This window comes from Leguminivora glycinivorella, chromosome 17 (genome assembly GCF_023078275.1).
Source record: "Leguminivora glycinivorella isolate SPB_JAAS2020 chromosome 17, LegGlyc_1.1, whole genome shotgun sequence".
NCBI lineage: Eukaryota > Metazoa > Arthropoda > Insecta > Lepidoptera > Tortricidae > Leguminivora > Leguminivora glycinivorella.
This window is the reverse complement of record NC_062987.1, coordinates 14,504,525-14,528,470: the sequence shown is the minus strand read 5'-3', so window position 1 is coordinate 14,528,470 and position 23,946 is coordinate 14,504,525. Positions and strand designations below refer to the sequence as shown.

Here is a 23,946-nt window from a genome sequence, read left to right as displayed (position 1 = left end):
TGCTATTCGAACTACATCACCATCGCCTTTTTCTAGCTTTTTAGTGCCTACGGCTCATGGGAGGTTGGGGTCCTCTTGGCAAGTAATCCTCATATAGACCAGCAGCATCCTCCTCGTTGCTCATTTCTTTATGAAACCTACTTAAATCTTATCCATTAAGTAAACAGGATCTTAATTAGGGTAGGTAAATAATTGCCCCTTTTTTCCCACGATTCCTTCACCGAAAAGCGACTAGACAATGTCAATAGATTTCCCGGACATGACTTCCGAAAGAGTCATTGAAATACGAGAAAGGGTTTGATTGAGCCCGCTTTTCGATTCACCTTCCTTTGACCCTTCAAACGGCTGAATGGTATCAGTATCAGATCGCACAGGGTAGTAGCGAATGGTGAAGTCTAGTGCCAGAGGTCACATCGGGTCGCTTAGCCAGTCCTTAGGTACCATAATTTTCTGTAAGACTTTTTTTATTATCCTCCTTGCGTTATCCCGGCATTTGCCACGGCTCATGGGAGCTTGGGGTCCGCTTTGACAACTAATCCCAAGATTTGGCGTAGGCACTAGTTTTTACGAAAGCGACTGCCATATGATCTTCCAGCCCGAAGGGTAAACTAGACCTTATTGGAATTAGTCCGGTTTCCTCACGATGTTTTCCTTCACCAGAAAGCGACTGGCAAATATCAAATGACATTTCGCACATAAATTCCGAAAAACTCATTGGTGCGAGCCGGGGTTCAGGCGGACCGTATACTTGTTTGCCACCGACGTTGTATAAAAAAAAAAAAAATAAAGACCTCCGGAACGAAAGTCGCACGTACTTACCGCTAGGCTACCAGCGCTTAATTTTCTGTAAGACTAATCGTAAAAATCGATGTTTTCGTCTTCTCCTTGTCCTGATCCTTTATCTAAAAATAAAAGCGATCATCTGTATGAGATGAACAATACACTTTCCCATTTCTACACGATTGTGCCATCGCAAAACCATAATGTTCGCAGTTGCATTGTGTTTTTGCAACAGTTCGCTTTTTGTGAAACTTCTATGGCTCATTATCGTTTTGTAAACCACATATTACATTGCGAATCATTTTCATGCTATCAATTTAAGAAGCCACGGTTATGTTATAAAGATATTTTAATACTGATATCTCTCAACATAAAGATGAAAACAAGATAAGAACAAAGGAAAAGAGAACGATTTTTCTGCTAAATCTAATACCAACGAAGGATTTAGAGCGTGTTTATTTTGTCACCTGCAAAAATAGTACGGAGTGCATAAATATGACAAAATGTGCTACTTTTATTATGGGAAGAAACAACCGAAAATTGCGATAATAATAAGGATCACATCGTGGGGGAAACCGGACCAATGAGGCCCAGACAATAGCCCTTGGATCGAAAGATCAGACTGCTGTGGCTTTCCTATGTCAATTCTAGGTAGGGTAAACTCGCCTCATTCGGTGACACGCCTAATTCGGTGATACAAGCTTTGAAGCTCTATTCCGAGCGACGATTTTTGGTTGTTTCATCGAATTAGGCGTGTCACCGAATGAGGCGAGTTTACATTAGTCGAAGCGACCCCGTTCTCCTTAAGGTCAAAATTACGGAACATGAAATTAAAATTTGGAAAACTTTACTAATATTTTTTTCGTAACTTGTGCTTTACTATAAGAAACAAAAAAGTTAAATGTTAACCGGTTAAGTGTCAAAGTGAACGTTAACACTTGATGAGAAGCTTCAAATTAATAACTCCTAGTTTACATCACCATCTTCCCCCAATAGAGACCGCTTCATTCACGATGACGCGCGATTAATCATCATTATCATCAATGTCATGAAAATAAGAATCAAGGTACCTACGCGTCTTAAATGATATTATGTATATCTAGTAACTCAAATACATGAGATTATCCTTACACAAGGGCATTGCCCTTCACACAAAAAAAGAATAATTATCGTAATTCTAATTCCGACTAAAAACAAAATCATGTCAACTTTTTTTTTAAAGAGGTTTTTCGAGCGTGAAAGATGATTAGAATGCTCACGGGGCTTCCTTGCTGCGTTCCGAATACAAACTATAGGCCATTACGTTATCTGCCGGAACGGAACGTGCTGGCTGAATGGGTAATTAAGTGCTCAACGCATTTAAAAAGTTAACAAATCTGAAATGGTAACCCATTCTAACCCATTTGAATATCTGGAACTCCAGACAGGGCAGAGGTCAGACTTCTGACCGATAGTTGTCCAAAAAATCACGCATAGGTTCATAATAATTTTCAACAACACTAACACTTGTAAAACAAATAACTATTCTGGACAATGTATCAAACGTCGTAAGTACTAGTATTACCGACTGTGATCTACGGATAGGTAATGGTTACTTATAGGTAGGTACTACCTACATAATAGGATTATCATAAGTTTATAAGCTGTCATATCCGTAAAGCTAACTTTTTACCAAGAGTAACAATGGAAAATACTGCGTTATGCTTGCATGCCTGCAGGCTTTTATAATAAAGTTCACATTTAACACCATTGTTTTTGCACTCATATTTGCATCACATTATAAATGTAAGCTTTTTACGAAGCCATTTCTATAGTGCTCGGGGCGACCAGTCAACTAATGCAGTCGTGAGATATATCGGAGCAGCAGAGGTGCTATAAATATCTACACATACTTAAGGCCTTGACAATAGAGGTGCGATCATATATTTTCGAGCGTTGTCTGCTCCGATATATTTGCGGCGTGTACAAAGCATATCGTTCATAAAATTGCTTGTCGTTCTTGTCAGATCCCAGAATTTATAACTACCTAGCGTAAATTAGAGATTTAATAATTTACGCTATTTGACGCGTGATTAACGCTAGATGTCACTACAAATAACTTGCACTGATGTACGGAGTTACAAATCTTTCCTTACTTATTCCTCTATTCTGATACGGAATTCTAAACCCGCTTTAAGATCACGCTTGTCCGATTTATTTTTAACGTGTATAAGATGTTTCTAGCACTCCAGCAGCCCTCGGCTATGTTTTAAGTACTAGTATCGACAGGAAGACCCTCGAGCGCGAAATAATAACTATAACAACTAATAATTAACTAACGTATGCAGTTCATTAAATGTCAACTTCATTGCAAAGAACATAGAGACTACTAATAACCATTGAAATTAGTACGAAGACACTTAGAATCCGCTGGTAGATCTTATGTAGTTTGAAATACGGATTAAAAATGGTCAATGTGTAATGTGTGACTATAGGATAATTTCAAGTCGCAGAGACGACTAACTTAATAAACATTTTAAAAGTATAATATCCTGTTTTGAAATAACTCTTAAGTGCTACTAAATTGGCTTGGCTCAGTCAGCTGTAAAAGGGGATTGTAATTGTATGCTGCAAGGAACTGTTATTAGACAAATAGACATCTGAGCAATCAGCCATCAAGCTTCTGAGTTTTATATTCGTTTGTTATAGATTTTCATTTTACTAAGAACAAGCTTTAAGCTTTGAGCTTGACAAATTAGTGCGTTTTCACATTATCCGATCCGATATCGGATATCGGACCGAGATCCCATACGTTACAGGCGCCATCTTGGATTTTTTTTAATTGAAATCATTTCGACATCCGATATCGGATCGGATAATGTGAAAACGGCCTTAAGGCTTTCACGTCGTATTGTCTCTTTCAAATTAATATATGTAAGAAAACGGGACGACACTAAGATATCCGTGCGATCGATCGAAGCGATTAATCGTATCGTATATGGGGCCCTTAAAGGAATTTAAAATCGAGTAAACCCAATGAAATTTGCCAGAACTAAGAGATATTTTTAGTTTCAAAAAAAAAAGTCTTGTGCAAGTACAGTGAATAGTCGTAGTTAAAAATTGATCTTCAATAATGTTTAATGTTCCTACTTTCGTAGTTGTACCGTACTATTTGTCGTAAGTTGCCCCGTGCCCCTACCGCAAATACCGCAACAAACAGGATAGTACCTACCTACGTACCTACCAGTGGCGGGGCGTGAAAATTTTCGTTGGTAAAGCCGGAGGGGTTTTTGGAATCTGTTTTGTATGGACTTCTACAGATACTAGAGAATTTTAGGGAACCCGTTGGGAATCGAGTTGTATTGACGCTCCGCCACTGGTACCTACCTACCTATATCCGTTTCTTAGTTAACTATCGAGTTACCATATTTTCTCTGTATTTGTCCATAGGTAACTCGACTAAGGATTACAGTTATAAAACTTTTTTTTTAAAGTTCCTTAAGGAAATCAGTAGGTAAAATAACTATTGCCTTAAAAAAAACTTTGGCTTTTCCGTAGTCCGATAAAAAGCAAAGTCAGGATATTTGTGAACCCTTTTCAATAGTTTTTAAGTGAAAAAATTATTTCCATATTAATCCATCTAAACCCTGTCACTGTTATATTCCAATTTTGTTTTCTTTTAAACCCCTAATTACAAAAAGTGTCACTGAAACTTTAAGTTTCATGTGCTCTGCCTATCCCTCTTGGGAATACATGTGTGAGTTTATGCATGTATCTAAATTAACTCTGTCGTCGGTACAGTTATAATCACAATTGTAATTGTTTATCACAGTGTAATAAGTGACTGTTGGCGTAAGTTTACGAGAACCGGAAATTAAACCGAGTTATGAGAGTTATTATATTACCATATCTTTTTCATTTCATTCTTCTGGTTTCTTGAAGAATAACTTTTTTACCACACGTAAATAACAGCGTTATATCCGATTGGCAAAGAAAGTTACAGCGCTTTCGTAGTATTTTTTGTCAATATTATTTAAAAGTTTGAACTTTCGATTACGCTCGCAAAAAACATGAAAGATACCTTTGTCGATATTCAATTGGACGGTGTTATGGAATAGCGAACTAAGCGCCAAAATCCGAAAAAAAAAGTTATGAATGCAGTTCGGATATAAATGTGATAATCTATAGTATTGACTATTTCTTTGTTGAAAAATCATGCTTACAGCCTTATTTTAAGGGGTAGAATCAAGCGACACGTTAAAATTTGTATGGCCCTGTGTACTAAGTCGTTACGTAAAAACGAATTGAACGCCAAATTTACTTTTACAAATTATAAAAAGCGTATATTCTAAATCGCAAAATCGAGTTAAACGCCATAAAAATGTTATTAATTCGTTTTGGTTTAAAGTTTTGATGATTTATAAACGCAATATCGATTTAACCGCCCTAATAGTGTCGTTTAATTCGTTGTTACATATTTGAAATTGCAGGATATTTCGCTTAATGAGAACTAAGTATCAAGAGGTTTTGTTATATCATAATATCTTATGTGTGTAATCCTGGCTAGTACTAATGAATTATTATTAGTTACAATGCCAATTTTGCCATATATGCTGATTTTTTTGACATTTATTAAAAAAAGTTGATTGGAGAACAAAACTAAATTGTTAGACGGATTAGTCCTAATCATTGTGGAGGAAAACATTGTTGTTGATTTATTTACAATAGCACTATTTACTCAAATATATGGAATTTTATTTTATTCCAGTATTCACGTTACCTCTAACAATTTGCATTAAAGAATCAAGCGACAAAATATGTCTCATACGACGCTACGACGAAATAAATTAACCTCATCCCAGTATTAGTTCAATAAAGAATCAAGCGGAAAAACGTTAATAACTTCGAAACTTGAATAGGTATGGTGTTATTTTTTTTATATATTTAAATTATGAACACTTTTATAGGTTCAATGTCAAAATTAACTTTTTTACTTTATAAATGAACTTACAACAACTGATTCAAATTTCAAATCTTTCTAGCTCATTTTCTCGATTTCAACTAACTGTCGCTTGATCGCTTATTCCATAACACTGTCCAATTGTAAAATGGTAAGCACAAATACACATTTTTTAGCCGCGAACGTGAGCTTGGAAACGGCATCTTTTTTATACATCACGATTCGGAAAGAAAAGTTGCCGCATATAAAAGTTATGATTCTTATGAAATAGATAACTTTCGGTAAAGAAAAACTGTCTAAAGAAGACGGCTTAAAGCTGTTTACACCTGCAAGTTTTGAAACAGAGGTATATGCAAGAAAGAGATGCAGATATTTGCCACTCATTCTTATCCATAGTTGAATCTCAAAACTTGCAGCAATAACTTGCTGGTGTAAACTCAGCTTTAAAATTCAAATTACACATAGGCCCGTTAGATATAAGTATGATTAAATTCAGATGAATATTAAGGTACCAAAATTACGTACCTATACTCTATGTATATTTTAAGTAGTTCGATAAATTAAATTTTTGAGATAAAATAATAGTGCAGGATTTTTCTACATTTAAAAAAAATTGGAAAGCTATGCTACCCAACACATTACACCGCAGATAAATATTATCAACGATGTTCTATCATGTAGGAATTCTACATATATCATAATGACACCATGAGAAGGTGATCTGATTACAACACCATGGCTTTGCATGTTAATAAACTTGCGTTAGATAAAAATAGCCACCCTGGAATACAAGTTAGGAGCAATGCCTTCTCCGCAGAAAAAAAGAAAAACTTTATGAACGGCATTTACGCCGCATTCATACATAATCTTGTAATTAAATGTTCAGCGGCAAACATTAAAATTATTTTATGCCCATTAAAAATTCTTCATAATATAAACAAGTTAAGTGCCGCCTAGACACTTCTTATAATTAACAAAGTTTTTGGAATACTTAAGTTACGCGTTTTTCTACACCTTATTCTAGGAATCCAGTTTACTCACCGCGTTAAATGTTGTTAGAGAATTCCTTGGTTCCACATGAACGCACTTATGTTACTGGCTGAATACAACTTCATCTGTGGTCCTCGTTTTTTTTTTAAGTCATAGACATCGTTTGCCGCGCTCGCGTGCGTTCGGCGCGCGCGTTCTTGCACGGACTGAATGTTTTCTTTCCCCTCCATCTTGGAGGCAAAGACGCTACCACCATTTGGCTTAAATAACGGGAAGCTATGCCAGATAGACTTATGGGCTCTTTTGGCGCGAATTTATCTAGGGGATTCATTTGAAAATGGAACAGATTTATTTTCTAGACGTGCCTAGTTTATAAGGATGGCAGGTTTAATAGTTTGTAGAATGAAAGTCGTTTTTAGAAACAGTAGGTACATTTATTTTCTTTTAGTACATATTATAATATAAACATTTAAAACTAAGTCGTTATTAATCTTCTATAAATTGTTAACTACCTAATACGTCTATCTATTTCTGTTTACAATTTAATATAAGTTTTGAAATAGGAACAATAGGCAATCCCAACGTATTATTAAAATATACAAGTTGACTTCCAACTCTAAGAACATTTCTTATCAATAATAAATTTGAAATCAAATTAAATGTATTTTTAAGTTTATTTCCCAAAACAATATTTTATTTCTCTAGTATACAAACGAATGAATTAGTAAAAGCAGCCGTTCAATTATTTATTTATTTAATTACATTAGCTGTGTTCTAAAGCGCCCATTGAATTTTAAAATGTTTCAAAACAATTATATAAATTTGGTATCAATATTATGTAACAACTATTTAAAAAATTTAATATTTAAAAGTATAGTTTTCAGTCTAAACTTATACTAATTTTCCAAGAAAAGATGACCCTATCCTAATACGTGCAAATAAGATCATCAATCATCACATGTGGATAGGGCTCAGGCGCTAAATTATATAAACCCCGAAAATAGAAATGTGTCCACTGATTTTTCTCTGTCGCGCTCATTACTTTCTTGATTGAAGTAAAAGAGAAAGATGCTCCAGGATACGGCAGACATAGAGCTTGCAATTGCTCATGAAAAGTCAAAAGAACCGAATGAGAAGATTGATGGTCAAAAAATTTCACAAGCAATAAAAAAGTAGGGTACCTATACGCAGATAAAAATAAAAATAATCTTATACTTTTAAACGAGCAATTCTTGTATATTTATTTATTTATATATTTATTTACACTGACGATCTCGGAAACCGCTCTAACGATTTCGCAGAAATTTGTTATGTGGGGGTTTTTGGGGGTGAAAAATCGGTCTAACTTATCCTTAGGTCCCGGAAAACGCGAATTTTCGAGTTTTCATGCGTTTTTCTTCGCGCGCCATCTCGTGTGCAGTAGTTGTATTGTTAAGACAGAATTCTTTCGGTCGATGTAAGTACTATTTATTGCAAACACTAGATGGCGACACAGGTCAAGGCTAAAACGAATAGAAAATACACTATTTGAGTTTTTGTGGCGAAATGCGCGCCATCTCGTGTGGAGTAGTTGTGTTGTTAAGGCTGAGAATTCTTTCGCTCGATGTAGGTACTATTCATTTTTGAACTAGATGGCGACACATGTCAAGGATACGAAACAGAACCGAGCGAAGCTCGGTTGCCCAGATATTTTAAAGACTTTAAACGGCGTACGGGTCTCTCTAATTTACACCTTACGCTGCAATACCTAAAAATACCTAGTAAGAAAGTACTTACTTTACTGCATGATACAGAAATCAGACTCTTTGATCTAATGAATTGAACGTTCGAGCTGCCAATGTTGTTAATTAAATGGAAAATGCCAATTTATCGCGTTTTTTTTTAACTTGAAACAACGAAATAAAATCTTTACTATAAGGAGTTAAATATATATTTCTAGTTCTCAGATAAGGCGCCACAGAGTTAAGTTAAAGATAACTTTTGAGCACAGAGCTGAGTAAATTACTTATTAAGAAAAGTATCACAAAAAATACCTAATTATCCTCTTATCTTAATAAATGTATTATTTTGGTAGAAACAAATTATTAGAGGTAAAACTACAGTCAAAGATAAAAATGAAATTCGCAAAACTGGGGCATTATACAACTTAGGTCTGCTGTGCAGGTGTGCAGTAATCAGATACACCCTCCCGTGGATCCAAAGTATTCGAATCGAATGTATCGACACGTGAATACATATATATACAATAACATAACATGGAAAAAAAAACGGTCAAGTGCGTGTCGGACTCGCTCACCGAGGGTTCCGTACAAACTTCCAATAGTTGAATCATCAAAATGTTATTCAAAGAACTCTACAGACTTGACTAAATCCCTCAAGACTCAATTTCCCACATAACAAGTAATATTTTAATATACTATTTCAATGTTAGACAACGTCCAAATAAAATCAAGACTATTCGAATTCAATAGTTAACAACTTACGACATGTCGCAAGGACGCTCCTGGAGCGACCTCATAATATCAGGAAAAACGCGATGTAGGAAATGAGCATGGAGGAACGGTATTTTTTTTTACATTTTCTTTCAAAAAACATTTTTTTTCCACAACCAAAAAATTATAAAAAATATAATATTGTCTTCGGTTACCGCGATAGTTACTCATGAAATAAAACTATGGAAACGGATTAAATTCATTATACGCGATTTAATCCGTTTCCATAGTTTTATTTTATAAAAAATAGTTTTGATATGTACAGTTTGAGCTCTTTCTAACGATACCCTACTTGACCTAGTTACTTGAAATTTACAGTTTGCCCCTCTTTCATTTTGGCCATTTTCTGTAATTAATATTATTAAATTTAAAAAAATAATACTTTCAATTTGTAGAGGTTAACAATGTTCATAATTAAATATTCCAAATTTCAAAGCGATAGCATAAGTAGTTCTCGAGATATTTAATAATGTGACAGACAGACAGACGGACAGAGCGGCGTCATAAGGGTTTCTTTTGTACCTTTTTGATAAAAAAGTTGAAATTTCCCTTCTGTACTCTGTACTTCCACTTACAGTGTTGTTCCGGACCCTTGGGAAGCGTGCGTGGAGCTGAATTGAAAAGAAAGAGCTCCTTTTGACAGTCTAATGAAATCACCGATCACTGGCCAGTTTATAATAATAAAAAAAAAAAAAAAACATGCTGCCCTTGCCTGTGTCACGAGACGCAAATATAGGCAGCGCCATGGTAGACTAGGTACTTGAGAGTTGATGAAATCTAAATGAACTGGCCCCGTAGCCGAATGGCATTTCTAAGACGCGAAACGAAAACGAAAGCGAAAGGTAGTCTGGCTCTGTCAAGCCAATATCTAAGAGCGATAGAGATAGATATCTACGAGCGTTTCGTTTTGTGACGAGCGTTTGTGCATTCGGCTACGCACGCTGGGCTGTTGTGTGAACGCGATAAGACTTAAATTTCGGGCTACGGGATCAGAAAACCGAACGTCAGCCTAGTATATTGTGCAACAATCCGGAGGTAAGGGGGATTTTGTCAACTAGTGTTAATAACTCGCGACAGCCGCAGGCTGGAGAGAGTTATAGACACGAGTTTACAAAATCCTTACCTCCTGAGTTACACACAATATTTTTCATCACATTTGAGAGGAAAACACAGAGAAAAAAAATCATAAGGCAAAACCTTCAATGAATTGCGGTGTTGTACTGCCCGTTGCTATGGCAACGCGGTCAAGCGCAAATCGAGATGGCCGTCACAATTTCCTGCCAGATTACAAATTACAACGATTTATCTACGTGAAATTTACAAAATAAATGTAAAACACCCTGAAATAATTGTAAAACATAAATAAAATGCATTTTTCATACCGTATAATCTTTTTTTATAGCTTAATAGTCAAATTTTAGTTGTGCAAAAAAAATCTTTGGCTGATTGGAACATCCTTTGCCTGAAGTATTGTACGGATTGTATTCATTTTTAAAACTAAATCCATTACTCCCCTGGGAATAAAATAGTACATTATTCTTCAATACACGTAGACGCAATGAGACCTTTAAACAGCAAATGTGATGAAAAATTATATTACTTATTTCCGGCATATAATTTTAGTTCCGGGTTCCGGCAGCCTCTACAGATTCCCGGAACATTGGCATCCCGTCCCGGGTGTTTGCAAGGCGTGCATTGGACCAAAACCGACACGTACCAGTTCCTTTTAATAAGATAGTTTACTCTGAATGTAATATTCACCGGCGATGATCCCTGTTCTGACTTTTACTGGGTACGTAGCCGAATGCACACATGCTTACGATAATATCGTCATCATTAGCTAACTATCTCTGGGTGGCTAGCCGAATGGCACAATCGCTCACGAAACGCTCACGAAACGAAGCGCTAGTAGATATCTATCTCTATCGCGCTTGCGTATTGGCGCGACAGAGCCAGCGGCGTATCGCTTTCGTTTGGCGTCGGAGAAATGCCATTCGGCTACGGGGCCTGGTGCGACAGCAGCAGACTGCGTTTCGATCGACGTCTAGCATCAATGATTGTCATTTCGTTTAGGTCGACTAATCGCACGCCGATAGGTAAGTACAACTTATACGCTTGACGTCAAAATCCTCTACCCAATTTCAAACATATTTATAGAAATAGCGAGGAGTGAAAGCCATTCATAAAAAAAAAAACAATTTATAATTAGCAGTTACAAAGCTCTGATAATTTGTTTCTAGCAACTACAAGATACATAAACAGTTTTAAGTACTTATTCAGGTCATAAATCAAGGTACAGTTGACGAAGTATAATTCGGCATACAATTTGTTCTAAATATCGGCTCATTTTGAAAAATTTGAATAGTTAGCCCATTTATTTTGGCCTTTTCGTAGGTGGTGGAATTTCGCATTCATGTTATTTCCTACACGAAATAATAAGCGTATTTGAGCATTTAAAAAGGAAACATAAAGTAAAATTAAATTTAAAACTTTTTTTCAGACCCAAACTATTCCATTCTGAAACATAGAGGAAGCCAGAACAGATAGATTTAAGAAAGAAAAATTAAAAGAAAATAAATCAACCAAAAGAAAGACTTACAATATCTAATATTGTCAATGGTAACCTGACAAAATGTTTGGCTTCAATATTTTACACCACAGTCGCAATAACATAAGAATTTTTGTTTAAGTTGTTTGAGTACATAATTTTGTTGTTAATAAATTGCAGCACTGAGAGCTTTTGTCAAAGGATCTTGACTTGGGTATAATTAGGGGTCAATTTATAAGTAAAAAAAATCTTATGTTACTCCCACCATACAAATTTTAATTTATACTCTTAGAAAAAAAAAATCAACTCTCTAAACCACTTACATGCCTACGTCTCCTCAATATGAGCTTCGGAGAACAGCTGATGGTCATTGTATGTCCGCAGATAGGACCTGGTGAAGTAATACAGCATCCCGCCCCATTTCATCATCATGAACGACCATACTATGCGGATTACTATGCTGGTGTCTATTGGCAGAACGTCTGGAACAAAGATTGTTACATAAAAATTTAATTCATATTCATACTAATATTATAACTGGGAAAGTGTGTAATATCTTTGTTTGTCCTTTCTACTGACTTATTGTCTCTTTCTAATCCCACTAAGACCGCTAAAGAGGGGGGAGTATGTAATGATCAGTTCGCAATTTTCGAATTTAATCCGAAAGTGTAGCTGGGAAAATAGTATAATTTCTATATTTATAGTAGTCAGGTATTTATAAAAAAAAAAAAATCTCTCAACTTACCAGCTCCATAGTAGATCTGCAGAAACACATAGAACAATGTGAGAGCTGTTCCAGCTATAAAACCAAACATGCCAAAGTCACCAATGTACTGGAGAGCCTTGCGGGAGAAGTTGACATGGAGCGAGTCCTTCAGGTAGTGACAGTGCAGCATCAGGGTCAAGCCGGCATGGATACCTGAGTGAGTACAGAGTAATAAAATTATGTTATTTTTTTCATCAAGTGGAAGAAGTACTAATTACATATTGTCAGATGACAGGCAAAAGTCACTAAGTAGTACTTTGCTTCACAAGTCCCCCAAATTTATGAACTCTGTAAACAAGGCTGAGTTTTGCATAATTATTTTTATTGTAATTAGTGCCTATCTTGTCACATGACAACACGTAAAATACATTACAAAATAAAGAAAAAGTCTGCTATCTGCCGACAAATAAGGCATTTTAAATTACTCTAAGTTTTTTTTTCTTTTCAGCTTTGGCTTTTACTCCCTGCCAATTTGCACAGGGTGAATTACTCTAAGTTGAAGTGAACTTACTCTAAGTTGTGAGCAAATAAATACAAACTAAGGTCAATGATGACATTCACATAATAAACATGTTTACTATTTTGTAACATTATCAATTATATTGCAACAACTTGGAACTTGTACACTCCTTTTTGCTGTGTACATAACACAGCAAAAGGGAATGTACAAGTTTCTAATGGGGTGGCAACGCGCATGTGACACTGTTTGAGTTGCAGGCGTCCATAGGTCGTAACCTATGGACGCCTGACCGCTTTACATCAGGCGGGCCATATACTTGTTTGCCACCGACGTAGTATAAAAAAAAAAACATAGTTTTAAATGGTGAATCATCATTATAAGTTTCACTTGTTCATAATAAAAGCATTATTGCATTACTAACTGCCTCAAGTATAAGGAAGTGATATTATTTATCAAACTGGACTGACTAGAGGCCTTTACAGACTTGTTTTACTTTTTTACTACCAGGATACCATACACAGGTTGCTTGAACTGTTTTGTTTTTAAAATGCCATCAACATTATCAACAAAGATCAGCAGTTTCCTGTTTAATTTTTTAACAATTACAATTATTCAGCCAGACTATTATCAAGCCTCGCAAACAGCAGACTTCTAGTAAAAGGACCTTGAACAACTAAACTACTCACCGGATAATAAGGCCCACATTCCGGCCTCTATGTTGGCGTAAACAATGCAAAAACATATAAATGCAGACAATCCCAAAAATACTCCAATTGCACTTAGCGCTATATGAATTTTTGTGCGCAGCATTTTCGTAGCTTTACAAATGACTTCACGGTGAGTTTCTGGCGAAGTCTTCTGATAAGATATCCAGACAAAATAAACACAAACTAAATGGAGTAATGAACTGCGAATGAAAGTGCCTATTTGATTTGATTTGTGATTTTCAACATAGACTTGTTTTCGTTGCTGTCAATGTCATTTAGCTCAAGGCCGGCAAGGTGCTGCCATCGCAAAAACTGAAAGATGGTGAAGTTTTTTATGAACGGTTTAACTTTGAAAATACAATGTTCTAAACTAAAGGTTCAGTAGCATATTCAGCAGGTTTGATGATTTGGCAATGAAATATTGCGTTGTGATGTGTGATGCAAGTGTCCAAGTATCGTGTATATTTATTTTGCATGTATTTTGGCAACACTTACCAGTTCTGTCAAATCAAATTTAGTAAAAAAAAAATCGTAACCAAAACAAATGAACGAAACTAAAAATAAAGCAAACCAAACCAATAGTGTTTTCTCTGCAAGCCCGCTAACAGAATTTATAGATGATTAAGCTGAGATTTTAGTTGTATTGCATATGTTGTCTGTAAGGTTATTCTATTTTATTATTGTCGTGTTAATTAATTATAACACCGTACCTACAAGTACAATGAGTCGAGTAAACCAGGCACAAATGAAGAAATTACTCGATCTTCTGAGCGAAGATGGGGTTTTAGTGAACGGCAAAGTTTCTTACTCTAGCACCAATAAGCAGGCTTTCTGGAAACAAATCGCTGTGCAGTTAAACTCTGTGGATGGAGGGGTTTACAAGAATACCTGGAAATGGTGTAAGGTATGTTTTTGTTTTATACATACAGAGTTATAATTAAAGGTTTCCTTATATTTTTGTAGTGAAGTAAATCATGTTACCATTTCTTTCACATCATTGTGACTGTGTGAATGAGAAGCTTTATACTTGGGAGTTCCGGTGACACTATATATATATATATATATATATATTTGTTTAATTTGAATTAATTTATTCATCAGGGTGATATTTCTATCTCAAATATATTTCAATGCAGTTGCATGATCACGGAAAACCCAAACCCGGTCAATATAAGTCTAATAAAAATAACCGTGAATTATTCAAAACTCTTATGGTATTTATTTACTTTTGTTTTAGATGTGGGCTGACTGGAAAAATAAAACAAAAAAGAAAGCAAATATTCTCCTGCGGAAAAAACACTACAGCTATAGCCAGCAGGTGGCTCCACTCAATAATCTAGAGATAAGACTACTGAAGATGATCAACTACCCTCTGGATGATAACTATGATAAGACAGATGTTCTGGAAATGGTATGGACTTGACTTTCTTTATAGTTTACATTTAGGTATGTTTTGGTGGACAATTATACCAAAATGTATGTACTGAAAAGTGAAATTATATCCTTTGTTTTAATTTAAATCAAAGTGGTATCCTGTAGTTACCACTCCACCAAAAACTATAATAAATGTTTTCCATGATCCAGGTAAATAAGGTAGAGATGCCAGAACCAACTCCAGATGAAATAACAGATTTTTTGACAGAAGGCTTTGAGGCTCCTTTGAGTCCTGATCAAAATATGTCCTCTGATGAAGAAGACAATACAGTTTTAGGCAATTTTGCTAGGAGCAAGAGCAAATTTTGTAATGTTGATAATATAGAAGGTGAGTTATTCATACAGCTAGTTAAGTTTATTTTACCTAGTCCTAAAAAATACTGTGTAAGAATAGTCTTTTTTTGTTTAGATAGTGATACCAAATCTGAACATGATGGAGGATCTGTAAATGCAGATAAAAAAGTCAAAATAAAAGGTAATATACATTTGCTTTAGGGTCGGTTCACACCGGAATGGCAGGGGCCGGCAGCGACGCGGCGAGCATTCTAAGTTCGTTTTCACATTATCCGATCTGATATTGGATGTCGGAAGGATTTCAATGGAAAAAATCTAAGATGGCGCCTGTAATGTATGGGATATCGGTTCTACATCCGCTGTCACCCCTTGCTTGCCGCTGCCGCGATGCCGGCCGCTTACTATAAATATACGATTTTTCTTTTAAACTGACTTATAATTTAGTATGGGTCGGGGGCAGTTTTACAAAACACTACTTGGAAAAATTTTGTTAGTGCCTTGATTTCAATAATGCAAACCATTTTTGTAGGAAAAAAGTACAAGAAATTAAAAACATCCTTAGAAGAATTTAAACTAAAATCAACACTAGCTTTAGAAAAAGAAAAAGTTCAACAGAAAAGTGAAGAACTAAGGCTGAGGGCATTAGAGCTAAAACTTAAAGGGGAAGAGCTGAGATTGAAAGAAACTGAGATGAACAAAATAAATTATTTAACCAATATTGAAGAGGAAAAACTGAAATGCTTTAAAGATATATCAGCATCATTGAAAGAGTAAGTCATAATTGTCATAAAGTCTAAGAGGTAATGGCAGGAATGAGGAGGCACACTGACATTTTATCATCATATCATCTTCTCGCTCTCACACATGAAATTCTTTATCTGTGCAATGCAAGTGCAATGGACTAAAAGGGTGGCGCCATCTGTCATAACCTTTGAGTGTGCCTCCTCATTGGAACCCTAGGCCACTCTACAACCATGTCAAAATGACAAGCAGTAAGAGATTTCTTACGATCTGATTTATAACGTCACTATGACATAGTACTACAGTGGCCTAGGGTTCCTATTAGTTGACTGTACCTACCTACACGCTAGCTGTTCATTCGAATGAACAAGTGGCCAAGGGGCGCCACGCGCCCCATGTGTAGTCGCGTGGCACGTACCTACTATTCTTCTGAGTTTTACGTAGTAACTTATTAGTATTAGTTGAATAAAGCGTAGGTATTTGTCGTTTTGCGGGTAAGTGAAGGATCTGTTATAGCCCGACAAGTTTTTATTTGACCCTCGCCACGTTGCGGATTTTCAGCAGAACTAATTTCTTTTACTGGCAAGGATTACTATTTGACACCCATCATCGAAAGCGATCGAATGTCAGTGATATAAACAAGAAGAAAAGATTTTAAATTTCCTAACGGTTTCATCGCAAATATGCCCAAAATAATATTGAAAAAGTGAAAATAATTATACTTAATGTGAAAAATGAATTACAACAAAAAAGGATGAAGGATTTCACAGCATTTCGATGATAATGTTCCGAAATCGGTTGTTGACATGTCCGGTACTGACGGTTTATAGTGCGGTTCTCCTGTATTGATTAGTTGGTTTCGATTAAGCTTAATATATTTTTTGTTCTTATTTAAGGTGTCTGTAGCTCTGCCGTGAAAAATATTTATAGAAATAAGGAGGCTGTTCCATCATTGCTACCAGTACAAAACAAGGTCTCACGCAAAAAGAAAATAAACATTGACGACTTCGATGCAGGCACAAGATTCATGTGTATTTTAGGCTGTGCGGATACAAGTAGCGAGTATTCAAACCTTGCTTATTACATTTTTGTTCTCTAAAACCGTTTTAGTTTTCTACAAATATTAACGCGAGACCAGTACACACTGTCCCCATTATATATGACGTCCGCACTCTATTGCCATATGAAAACGTTTTGTAGCGACACTTCTTCAGGGTCAAATAAAATCTTGTCAGGCTTTACGTTAGTAACTTATTAATATTCTGTGGTAATGGTGACAGCCAACTGCAAAAGTCTATTTTAAAATATTGTATAGAGACTGTGCCACAATAGTGGTAATAAATAATAATGATATTATTCATTTTTCAGGTTGTTAGACCGCACAAGAAATGGAAATGTTAGGTTCCACAATGTGTTGTAATGTAACATACAACTTAAATCTGTTGAAAATATTTTCAATAAGCAAAGATACTATAAAGAAGCACCAAGAAGCTTTACAAGCTACAGGCTGAATCTGAGAACTTCAGGGGCATTAAACAAGGTGACAATGAGGAGACACACTGACATTTTATCCCGTCAGGCGGCGCCTGTGCAAGCGTCTAGGCATGTCATTCATGTGAGAGAGAAAACAAATACCATCTTCTCGCTCTCACGTATGAAATTCTTTATCTGTGCAATGGACTAATAGCGTGGCGCCATCTGTCATGACATGACCTTTGAGTGTGCCTTCTCATTGTTTGCGGTCAACGAAATGATATCTAGTAAATAATATAATACTGATTCATTCCCGTATAATCATATGATTATCATCTTGGGTAGCCTGCGAAAAACCACCTATCGTAGATCTGCACGGGAAGCATGGTCGCGCGATAGACGATAAAATATCAGGCCGTCCCTATCGCATTATTAGTAAGTGCGATAGGGACGGCCAGCTATTTTATCATTTATCGCGCGACCATAATTGCCTGCCTGGTGTAGTAGTTAGGTATATTTGTCCACACCCATTATATATAGTACTTATTTTACTTATTCTTACAGATTAATGATTTATTTAAGTATTAAAACAAACAACTATTTTGAAAAATGTGTGTCATCTTTTATTCACATCAAATTATAATTAATATTAACTCAATGAATTGCACATATATTAAACACTATAATAGAATTAACATAATTGTCCAAAAACAATAACAATTTATATTTTTACACGAATCTTGCTTGAATGTTGTGAAGTTAAACGGGTAATTAAAGTTATTACTATAAATATATTGCTTTTAAAAGTAATTTTATTAGTAAATGGTAAAAAACTTTATTTGCATGCAGCATGGCTCAAAAACACGTTGACTAAGAAGTTTCACCTGTTTTACAAAATGTAAGTAATTGGATAAAATCAAACTTCAACTTCAAATAAAACTAATTATCTTCTAAATATTTTCCTTCCACGAGGTTATAAAAACGCGAAAATATGTTAAAATTACCAACAGCATATTTTTGGGACAGTATTAAAAGAAATAAAATGACCAAATAAGGGGTTGATAAAAACTAAAAATAAGTGCATCATAGGAATAACATAACTAAAATTACTTTCTTCCATATTTTAAACAAGAAACCTTTTATTAATTATTTCAACTAGCCATAAAGAAATAATAAGTTTTATCATTAAATATGTAACTTTTAATATTTATACATTACTTATAGTCACTGGTCCCAACCAAAAGTTAGTAAGTTATATGAGCTATCGGCAATAGAAACGAACAAAAGATATTAGTCGCTCCCGTGTAAATACATACATTATAACCACACGAATAAAATTTTGAAAAAACCCCCGACATAGTGGATCGATTTTCATGAAACATGGCTAAGAACACTCCCGACTAACTCAGCTTTCAAACAAAAAAAAACTAAATCTAAATCTGTTCATCCGTTCGGGAGCTACGATGCCACAGACAGACACACACACAGACAGATAGACACGTTAAACTCATAACACCCCGTCATTTTTGCGTCGGGGGTTAAAAATACTCGCCCGCGCTATCATCGCGTCTCTTTTATTTACATTAGACTATCTTTTGTTCGTTTTTATAGCCGATAGCTCACAGCTTACCCGCTTTTAGTGGGACCAGTGCCTTACCTATTTAATAACAACCTTTAAAAACTGAGCTCTATAGACTGTATAGGTACTTGGCCTAGCCCAAGCGGCAGACCAAGTAGACCAACTCATGTCGCACACGAGACTCGAAACATTCGGAATAGAAAGGGTAGCTGACCAAATGACGGAACAGCATTCTAATTATCTCTCTCGCCCAACAGATCTAAAAAAATTAACCCTATAACAATTAGATAAGTAAAAATTAAGGTAACATTATACAAATCCGTTTGAAAGTGTCAAAGTTATTTTAGGTATCTCAAGTCATAATTACGAACCCAACAAAACAATAAGTAGTAAAATTACGAATACAATTTAAATCTATTGATCCACGTTTTTTTTTAATGTTGAATAAAATCTGCCGTGCGTATTGCATAAAAGTAATTACTTCGTTGTAATTATGTAACAAAATTTGCCTATACGCGAAAAATAATATCAGCCCTGAAAGCTTATAAGCTCCTTCACTTTAAGTGAATCACTTACATTTGATTTTGAACCTTAAAAACATCGTGTAGAATTTCCCCTTTTCTCCAACCTACAACATATCATACCATCAACATCCTAAGTTAGATTTTAGCTTGCTACTCTCCAAAATCTTATGTAAACGAAGTTTGCTTTTCGTATTACATCTCCGCTCATTTCGGCAGCCGTCTATGGGACAATTTTATGGGGTTCCGGTTCATGGTTAAAGTCCAAACAATGTGGACCTCTCAATTTAATCTTATCATACCTTCAACCTCCTAATATAGTTAGGTCTAAGCTTGCTAAGCTCCTCAGGGTTGAGCTCCGACACCTTGTGTATGCGGAGATGGCTCTTCATATTGCAGCGCTGCGCGTAGCCGCGGCCACATATGGGACACTTGAATGGGGTTTCACCGGTGTGTAAACGCATATGCTCTTTTAGGTAGTCGTGATGGGTGAAGCTGGTGTTACAGATATCGCAGACTGCTGGGCGTTCACCTGTAAAGGTTTAGTAGATGTTATAAATAAAATATGAGATGTTATGGCATAGACATCAGGAGCGGAACAAAGCAGCTCGGCCGTCGCACTTCTACATTGGCCGTTTGGAAAGTTGTATTAATATAAGTGTTAGTGCTTTCGCACTACGTCCGATCCAAATATGATCCGAACCCGTGAAAATAAGGTCCGTAGTAACCGTAGATTTATGCGTTATGAAATTATCTAGTAAAAAAAGGGTTCCAAGAAAAAAATATCCAGTAGGTATTCATTTAAGTTTCAGGGCATTTTCGTGAGGACGATCACCAAATATATTTTTTCTAAAGTGCTGTTAAAATTGCATGTTTTTCCTACTCAGAATCACGAGCCCTTTCGATCTAGGACAAAAAACAAGAGACAAAAAAAATGGTCCCAACATTTTCTATTTTTTTTGCATAATTTTCACTTTGTAACCGCTGTAGGGAAAGTGTTTGAAAAATGGTAATGAAGCGGAAAAATAAATTTAAGACTCTTTTTGCCGCCTAGTAGGATGAAAAGGGCTCGTAATTCTGAGTAGGAAAAACATTAAATTTATCTATTTTAGAAAATAATAGTTTTTGAATCTTTTTTCGCGAAAATGCCATTGAAATTCAACATCCGCATTAAAAATATTATTATATACCAGAACCGGATAAAGATAACTGAACTGAATATTATGTAGGTACTCTGTGTGTAGTAAAAAACAATACCTGTATGAACAGATCTCTCATGCACAAGCACTGACTTCGGACACTTGTATGTCTTCCCACAATGCTTGCACGCCCAAGTCCTCGGTGGCCCCGTCTTCTTCACATGCACAGATTTGTAATGACTCGTCAGCTCTCCTTTAAAAGCAAAACACGTTCCACAGATTTGACACGCAAAGTCCTTTTGCTCAGTATGTTTTCTCTTTATATGCCTGTTGAGGTAATATGTGCTTACACATGTGCGATTGCACGTTGGACATTGAACGGGTACGTCCACATGTTTTTTCTGTTTATGATAGGACAGTTTGTCTGATGATGGGAATGTGTCACCGCAGATATCACACAGTTTGGGTGGCTTCGGTTCATCGGGCTTGGATGGATCGGAATCATTTTGTTTACTTTTAGTTTTTCTCCTTTCTTCAATCTCTTTCTGTCTTTGGAGTAACTTTAATTTCCTCTGTTTTAATGTCATTTGCTTGTATTCTTTCAATGACAGTCGTGTGTCTTTTTTGACGCTGTAATGTAATATTTTTATAGTATAATATAAAAAACCGTGAAGATGAAGAGTAGAGAGAGAACCAGGATTCTTAGGATGCAGCAGAATATAATTAAAATACACTTTTTCTGTACAGGTGGTGTTTTTTTATCCACTAGTGGCAGAAGTGGTTCATTATACTTATGTCAGGTCGAAACTTCGGAGGGCCATCTGTATTGAAAAACGTCGTACGATACGATAGTCGTGTGAGAAGGAATCTGAAACGACCTGCGATAAATTCCTTTTTTAACTCCTGACACGACACGACATGGTGTTCTATGTTTGACGTGTCTGTTTGTCTGTCTAACTGTGTGTGTGTCTGTCTGTGAGATCGTAGCTCCCGAACGGATGAACCGATTTAGATTTAGGTTTTTTTTGTTTGAAAGCTGAGTTAGTCCAGTGTGTTCTTAGTCATATTACATGAAAATTGACCCACTAAGTCGGGGTTTTTTTTCAAAATTTTAATTTTATAGTTAGGTTATTATGCACTTATATCGTAATGTCGCCCTGCCTTTAATAAAACTAATTAAATAATAAATAAATAAGGATTACAAATGTACAACTAACAGTGTAATAGTGTTGTGATGGTAAAGTTGAGTTCATAAATATGTGTAAATTTTTTCACCATTGCAAAGAGCTAAGGTGAAGAAATGTACACATATTTATGAACTCGACTGTACTTCTGCCAATAACTCTTTGTTAGCTGATCAATTGATCATTGGTAAAAAATAGGTATTCTATTTGTTTCCCATAGCTTCAAACTACCTAAGCATTCTTATTTTTACAACTAGGGAACAAATCAAATTATTTTATTGAATACTTTTTTTTGATTTGTTCTTCTTTTCAAGCAGTCACACTACTATATATAAATTATAAATTGAAATAGATATCATACACGAAAGAAAAAAACGGCAAGGCCCACTGGTGGCCGAGCCGGGAATCGAACCATTCTTATTTTTGTTACAAAGTTTGCAAATTAAATGTGTGGCTATGTTTGAAATAATAAGTGATTCAGACAAACCTTTTTTTCTTCTTTTTCGGGGCAGGTTCTTCCGTTACATCCACACATTCATTATCTTCAGTTCCTTCTTTCTTTACAACTCTCTTAATGGATAAATGTTTCAGCTTATCAATTTTCAACTTTAAAGGTTCCTCTAAAACTTCATTGACATCTTGAGGTTCAGCTTTAAGTGATATCTCTATTTCGACATCTGATTGATTGTTATTTTCAAAGGTGTTATCGTCAAAGGTATTATTGTCATAGGGCTCATGTTTTATTGGGATTAGCCCACTTTCAAGGACCTTGTGAGACTCTTTGTATTGTTTTATGAAAGTGCAGACAGCTTCTAAGGTACTGTAACATGCTATGCAAATGTTGCGAGGGTATCCTTCAAGGTCCTCTACCTGTAAGTATTAAATATTCAAGTATTAAGTAGAATCAAATGAACAAATGAATCTCCTAAAAAGTAAATGGTTAAAACTACAAGATCACATAAAACCATGTCCTTGGTCATCAAAGAGTTAATTAAAGTTAATTGGTCCATGCGATGGGGGATATTATATCATTGAGATAGCAAGTGAGGAGGCAGCAATACATAATGCATGTTGAATACATATTGTAAAAATAGAGATCATGGAAATTATTCACTATTAACATTTTCCTTCCAACAAGAATCTTATAAGAGTATTAAATGTTTTATAATTGCGAAGGATCAAAGAACATAAAAGTATAATACTTGCCTTTTCTCTAACACATAAAGAGAGTTTAGTATATACACTGGCTTCATCTTTGCTATCAAATATTGCTATGTTGGCTCCTTCTTTTAAACAAACACGACAGAGGTTCTCCATGATCAACTAGGGAATTTTACTCAACTCTGAATTTGTTTGTTGATCATAATTTGCGCTTTACGGTTGCTATCTGAAACAAAATAAGACGTTTGCCTAATTATTGTGGCGGCACTATGACACTTAATAAATCGAATTGGTAATGAATTGTTGCAGCCAAAGATAATTAATTTTATTACAATAGAAAAAGCTACCTGTTTGACACTACGTGTTAATTCTTCGTGTGTGTTCTTATTTTTTAAACGCTATAAATTGTAATAATTGAATCTGCTTATACAGTCAAAATTACAAATAGTCGGGCGTTAGTTGTTGTTAAAGCCATTTCAAACAAAAACCAGGACAATATTTTGTATTAGTTACTTTGGTTTCATTTGATAATCATTTGACGTTTTGAAAACAAAATCACAAATTCAAGCCACACAGGCACAAAATATCATGCTTCATAAACATCTTCCAATGTTTCAACTTCTACAATATTTTGAATATACTTGCTGTTTTATAATTTACTCGTATTATTAATTCAGTAGTTCATTTTAATCAAGAATACTGGTAAAACAGGGTAAAACGATGATATTCAAATAAATA

General features: G+C 35.4%; 4 protein-coding genes across 4 annotated transcripts in view; 1 reads left to right on the top strand and 3 right to left on the bottom strand.

The window, feature by feature from the left end:
* LOC125235610 overlaps positions 1–6,897 on the bottom strand; it is an 87,651-nt gene extending 80,754 nt beyond the window's left edge. The window contains exon 1 of the mRNA XM_048142208.1: positions 6,761–6,897. The gene's annotated coding sequence lies outside the window, so the exon portion shown is untranslated. The remainder of the gene's footprint in view (positions 1–6,760) is intronic.
* Positions 6,898–8,188: 1,291 nt separating this feature from the next.
* LOC125235082 (heme transporter hrg1-B-like) lies at positions 8,189–13,971 on the bottom strand. The gene is made up of 4 exons (XM_048141507.1): positions 13,662–13,971; positions 12,495–12,668; positions 12,073–12,231; positions 8,189–8,211 (listed from the first exon to the last, which is right to left on the bottom strand). Exons 1-3 carry the CDS (start codon positions 13,783–13,785, stop codon positions 12,077–12,079), a joined length of 453 nt encoding a protein of 150 aa, XP_047997464.1. The 5' UTR covers positions 13,786–13,971; the 3' UTR covers positions 8,189–8,211; positions 12,073–12,076.
* Positions 13,972–14,229: 258 nt separating this feature from the next.
* LOC125235081 lies at positions 14,230–18,016 on the top strand. The gene is made up of 6 exons (XM_048141506.1): positions 14,230–14,586; positions 14,920–15,093; positions 15,267–15,444; positions 15,526–15,591; positions 15,940–16,180; positions 17,520–18,016. The coding sequence occupies exons 1-6, from the start codon at positions 14,332–14,334 to the stop codon at positions 17,569–17,571; spliced, it is 966 nt and encodes a 321-aa protein (XP_047997463.1). The 5' UTR covers positions 14,230–14,331; the 3' UTR covers positions 17,572–18,016.
* A 1,971-nt stretch (positions 18,017–19,987) lies between these two features.
* On the bottom strand, positions 19,988–23,736 carry LOC125235292 (zinc finger protein 761-like). Its single transcript, XM_048141804.1, has 5 exons — positions 23,556–23,736; positions 23,254–23,434; positions 22,535–22,917; positions 20,982–21,493; positions 19,988–20,256 (listed from the first exon to the last, which is right to left on the bottom strand). Exons 2-5 carry the CDS (start codon positions 23,362–23,364, stop codon positions 20,021–20,023), a joined length of 1,242 nt encoding a protein of 413 aa, XP_047997761.1. The 5' UTR covers positions 23,365–23,434; positions 23,556–23,736; the 3' UTR covers positions 19,988–20,020.
* Positions 23,737–23,946: the final 210 nt, after the last annotated feature.

Bases quoted from the DNA above. Each gene is read 5' to 3' on its own strand.
- LOC125235082 (XM_048141507.1), bottom strand. From the start codon at position 13,785: ATGCTGCGCACAAAAATTCATATAGCGCTAAGTGCAATTGGAGTATTT. The intron at 12,669-13,661 runs GTGAGTAGTTTA...GTACTCACTCAG, and splicing joins AATGTGGGCCTTATTATCCG to GTATCCATGCCGGCTTGACC. The intron at 12,232-12,494 runs GTAAGTTGAGAG...TCTTTGTTCCAG, and splicing joins GCAGATCTACTATGGAGCTG to ACGTTCTGCCAATAGACACC.
- LOC125235081 (XM_048141506.1), top strand. From the start codon at position 14,332: ATGTTGTCTGTAAGGTTATTCTATTTTATTATTGTCGTGTTAATTAAT. The intron at 15,094-15,266 runs GTATGGACTTGA...TCCATGATCCAG, and splicing joins AGACAGATGTTCTGGAAATG to GTAAATAAGGTAGAGATGCC. The intron at 15,592-15,939 runs GTAATATACATT...CCATTTTTGTAG, and splicing joins TAAAAAAGTCAAAATAAAAG to GAAAAAAGTACAAGAAATTA.
- LOC125235292 (XM_048141804.1), bottom strand. From the start codon at position 23,364: ATGGAGAACCTCTGTCGTGTTTGTTTAAAAGAAGGAGCCAACATAGCA. The intron at 22,918-23,253 runs GCAAGTATTATA...TAATACTTACAG, and splicing joins CTTTATGTGTTAGAGAAAAG to GTAGAGGACCTTGAAGGATA. The intron at 21,494-22,534 runs GTTTGTCTGAAT...ATTACATTACAG, and splicing joins CCGAAAAAGAAGAAAAAAAG to CGTCAAAAAAGACACACGAC.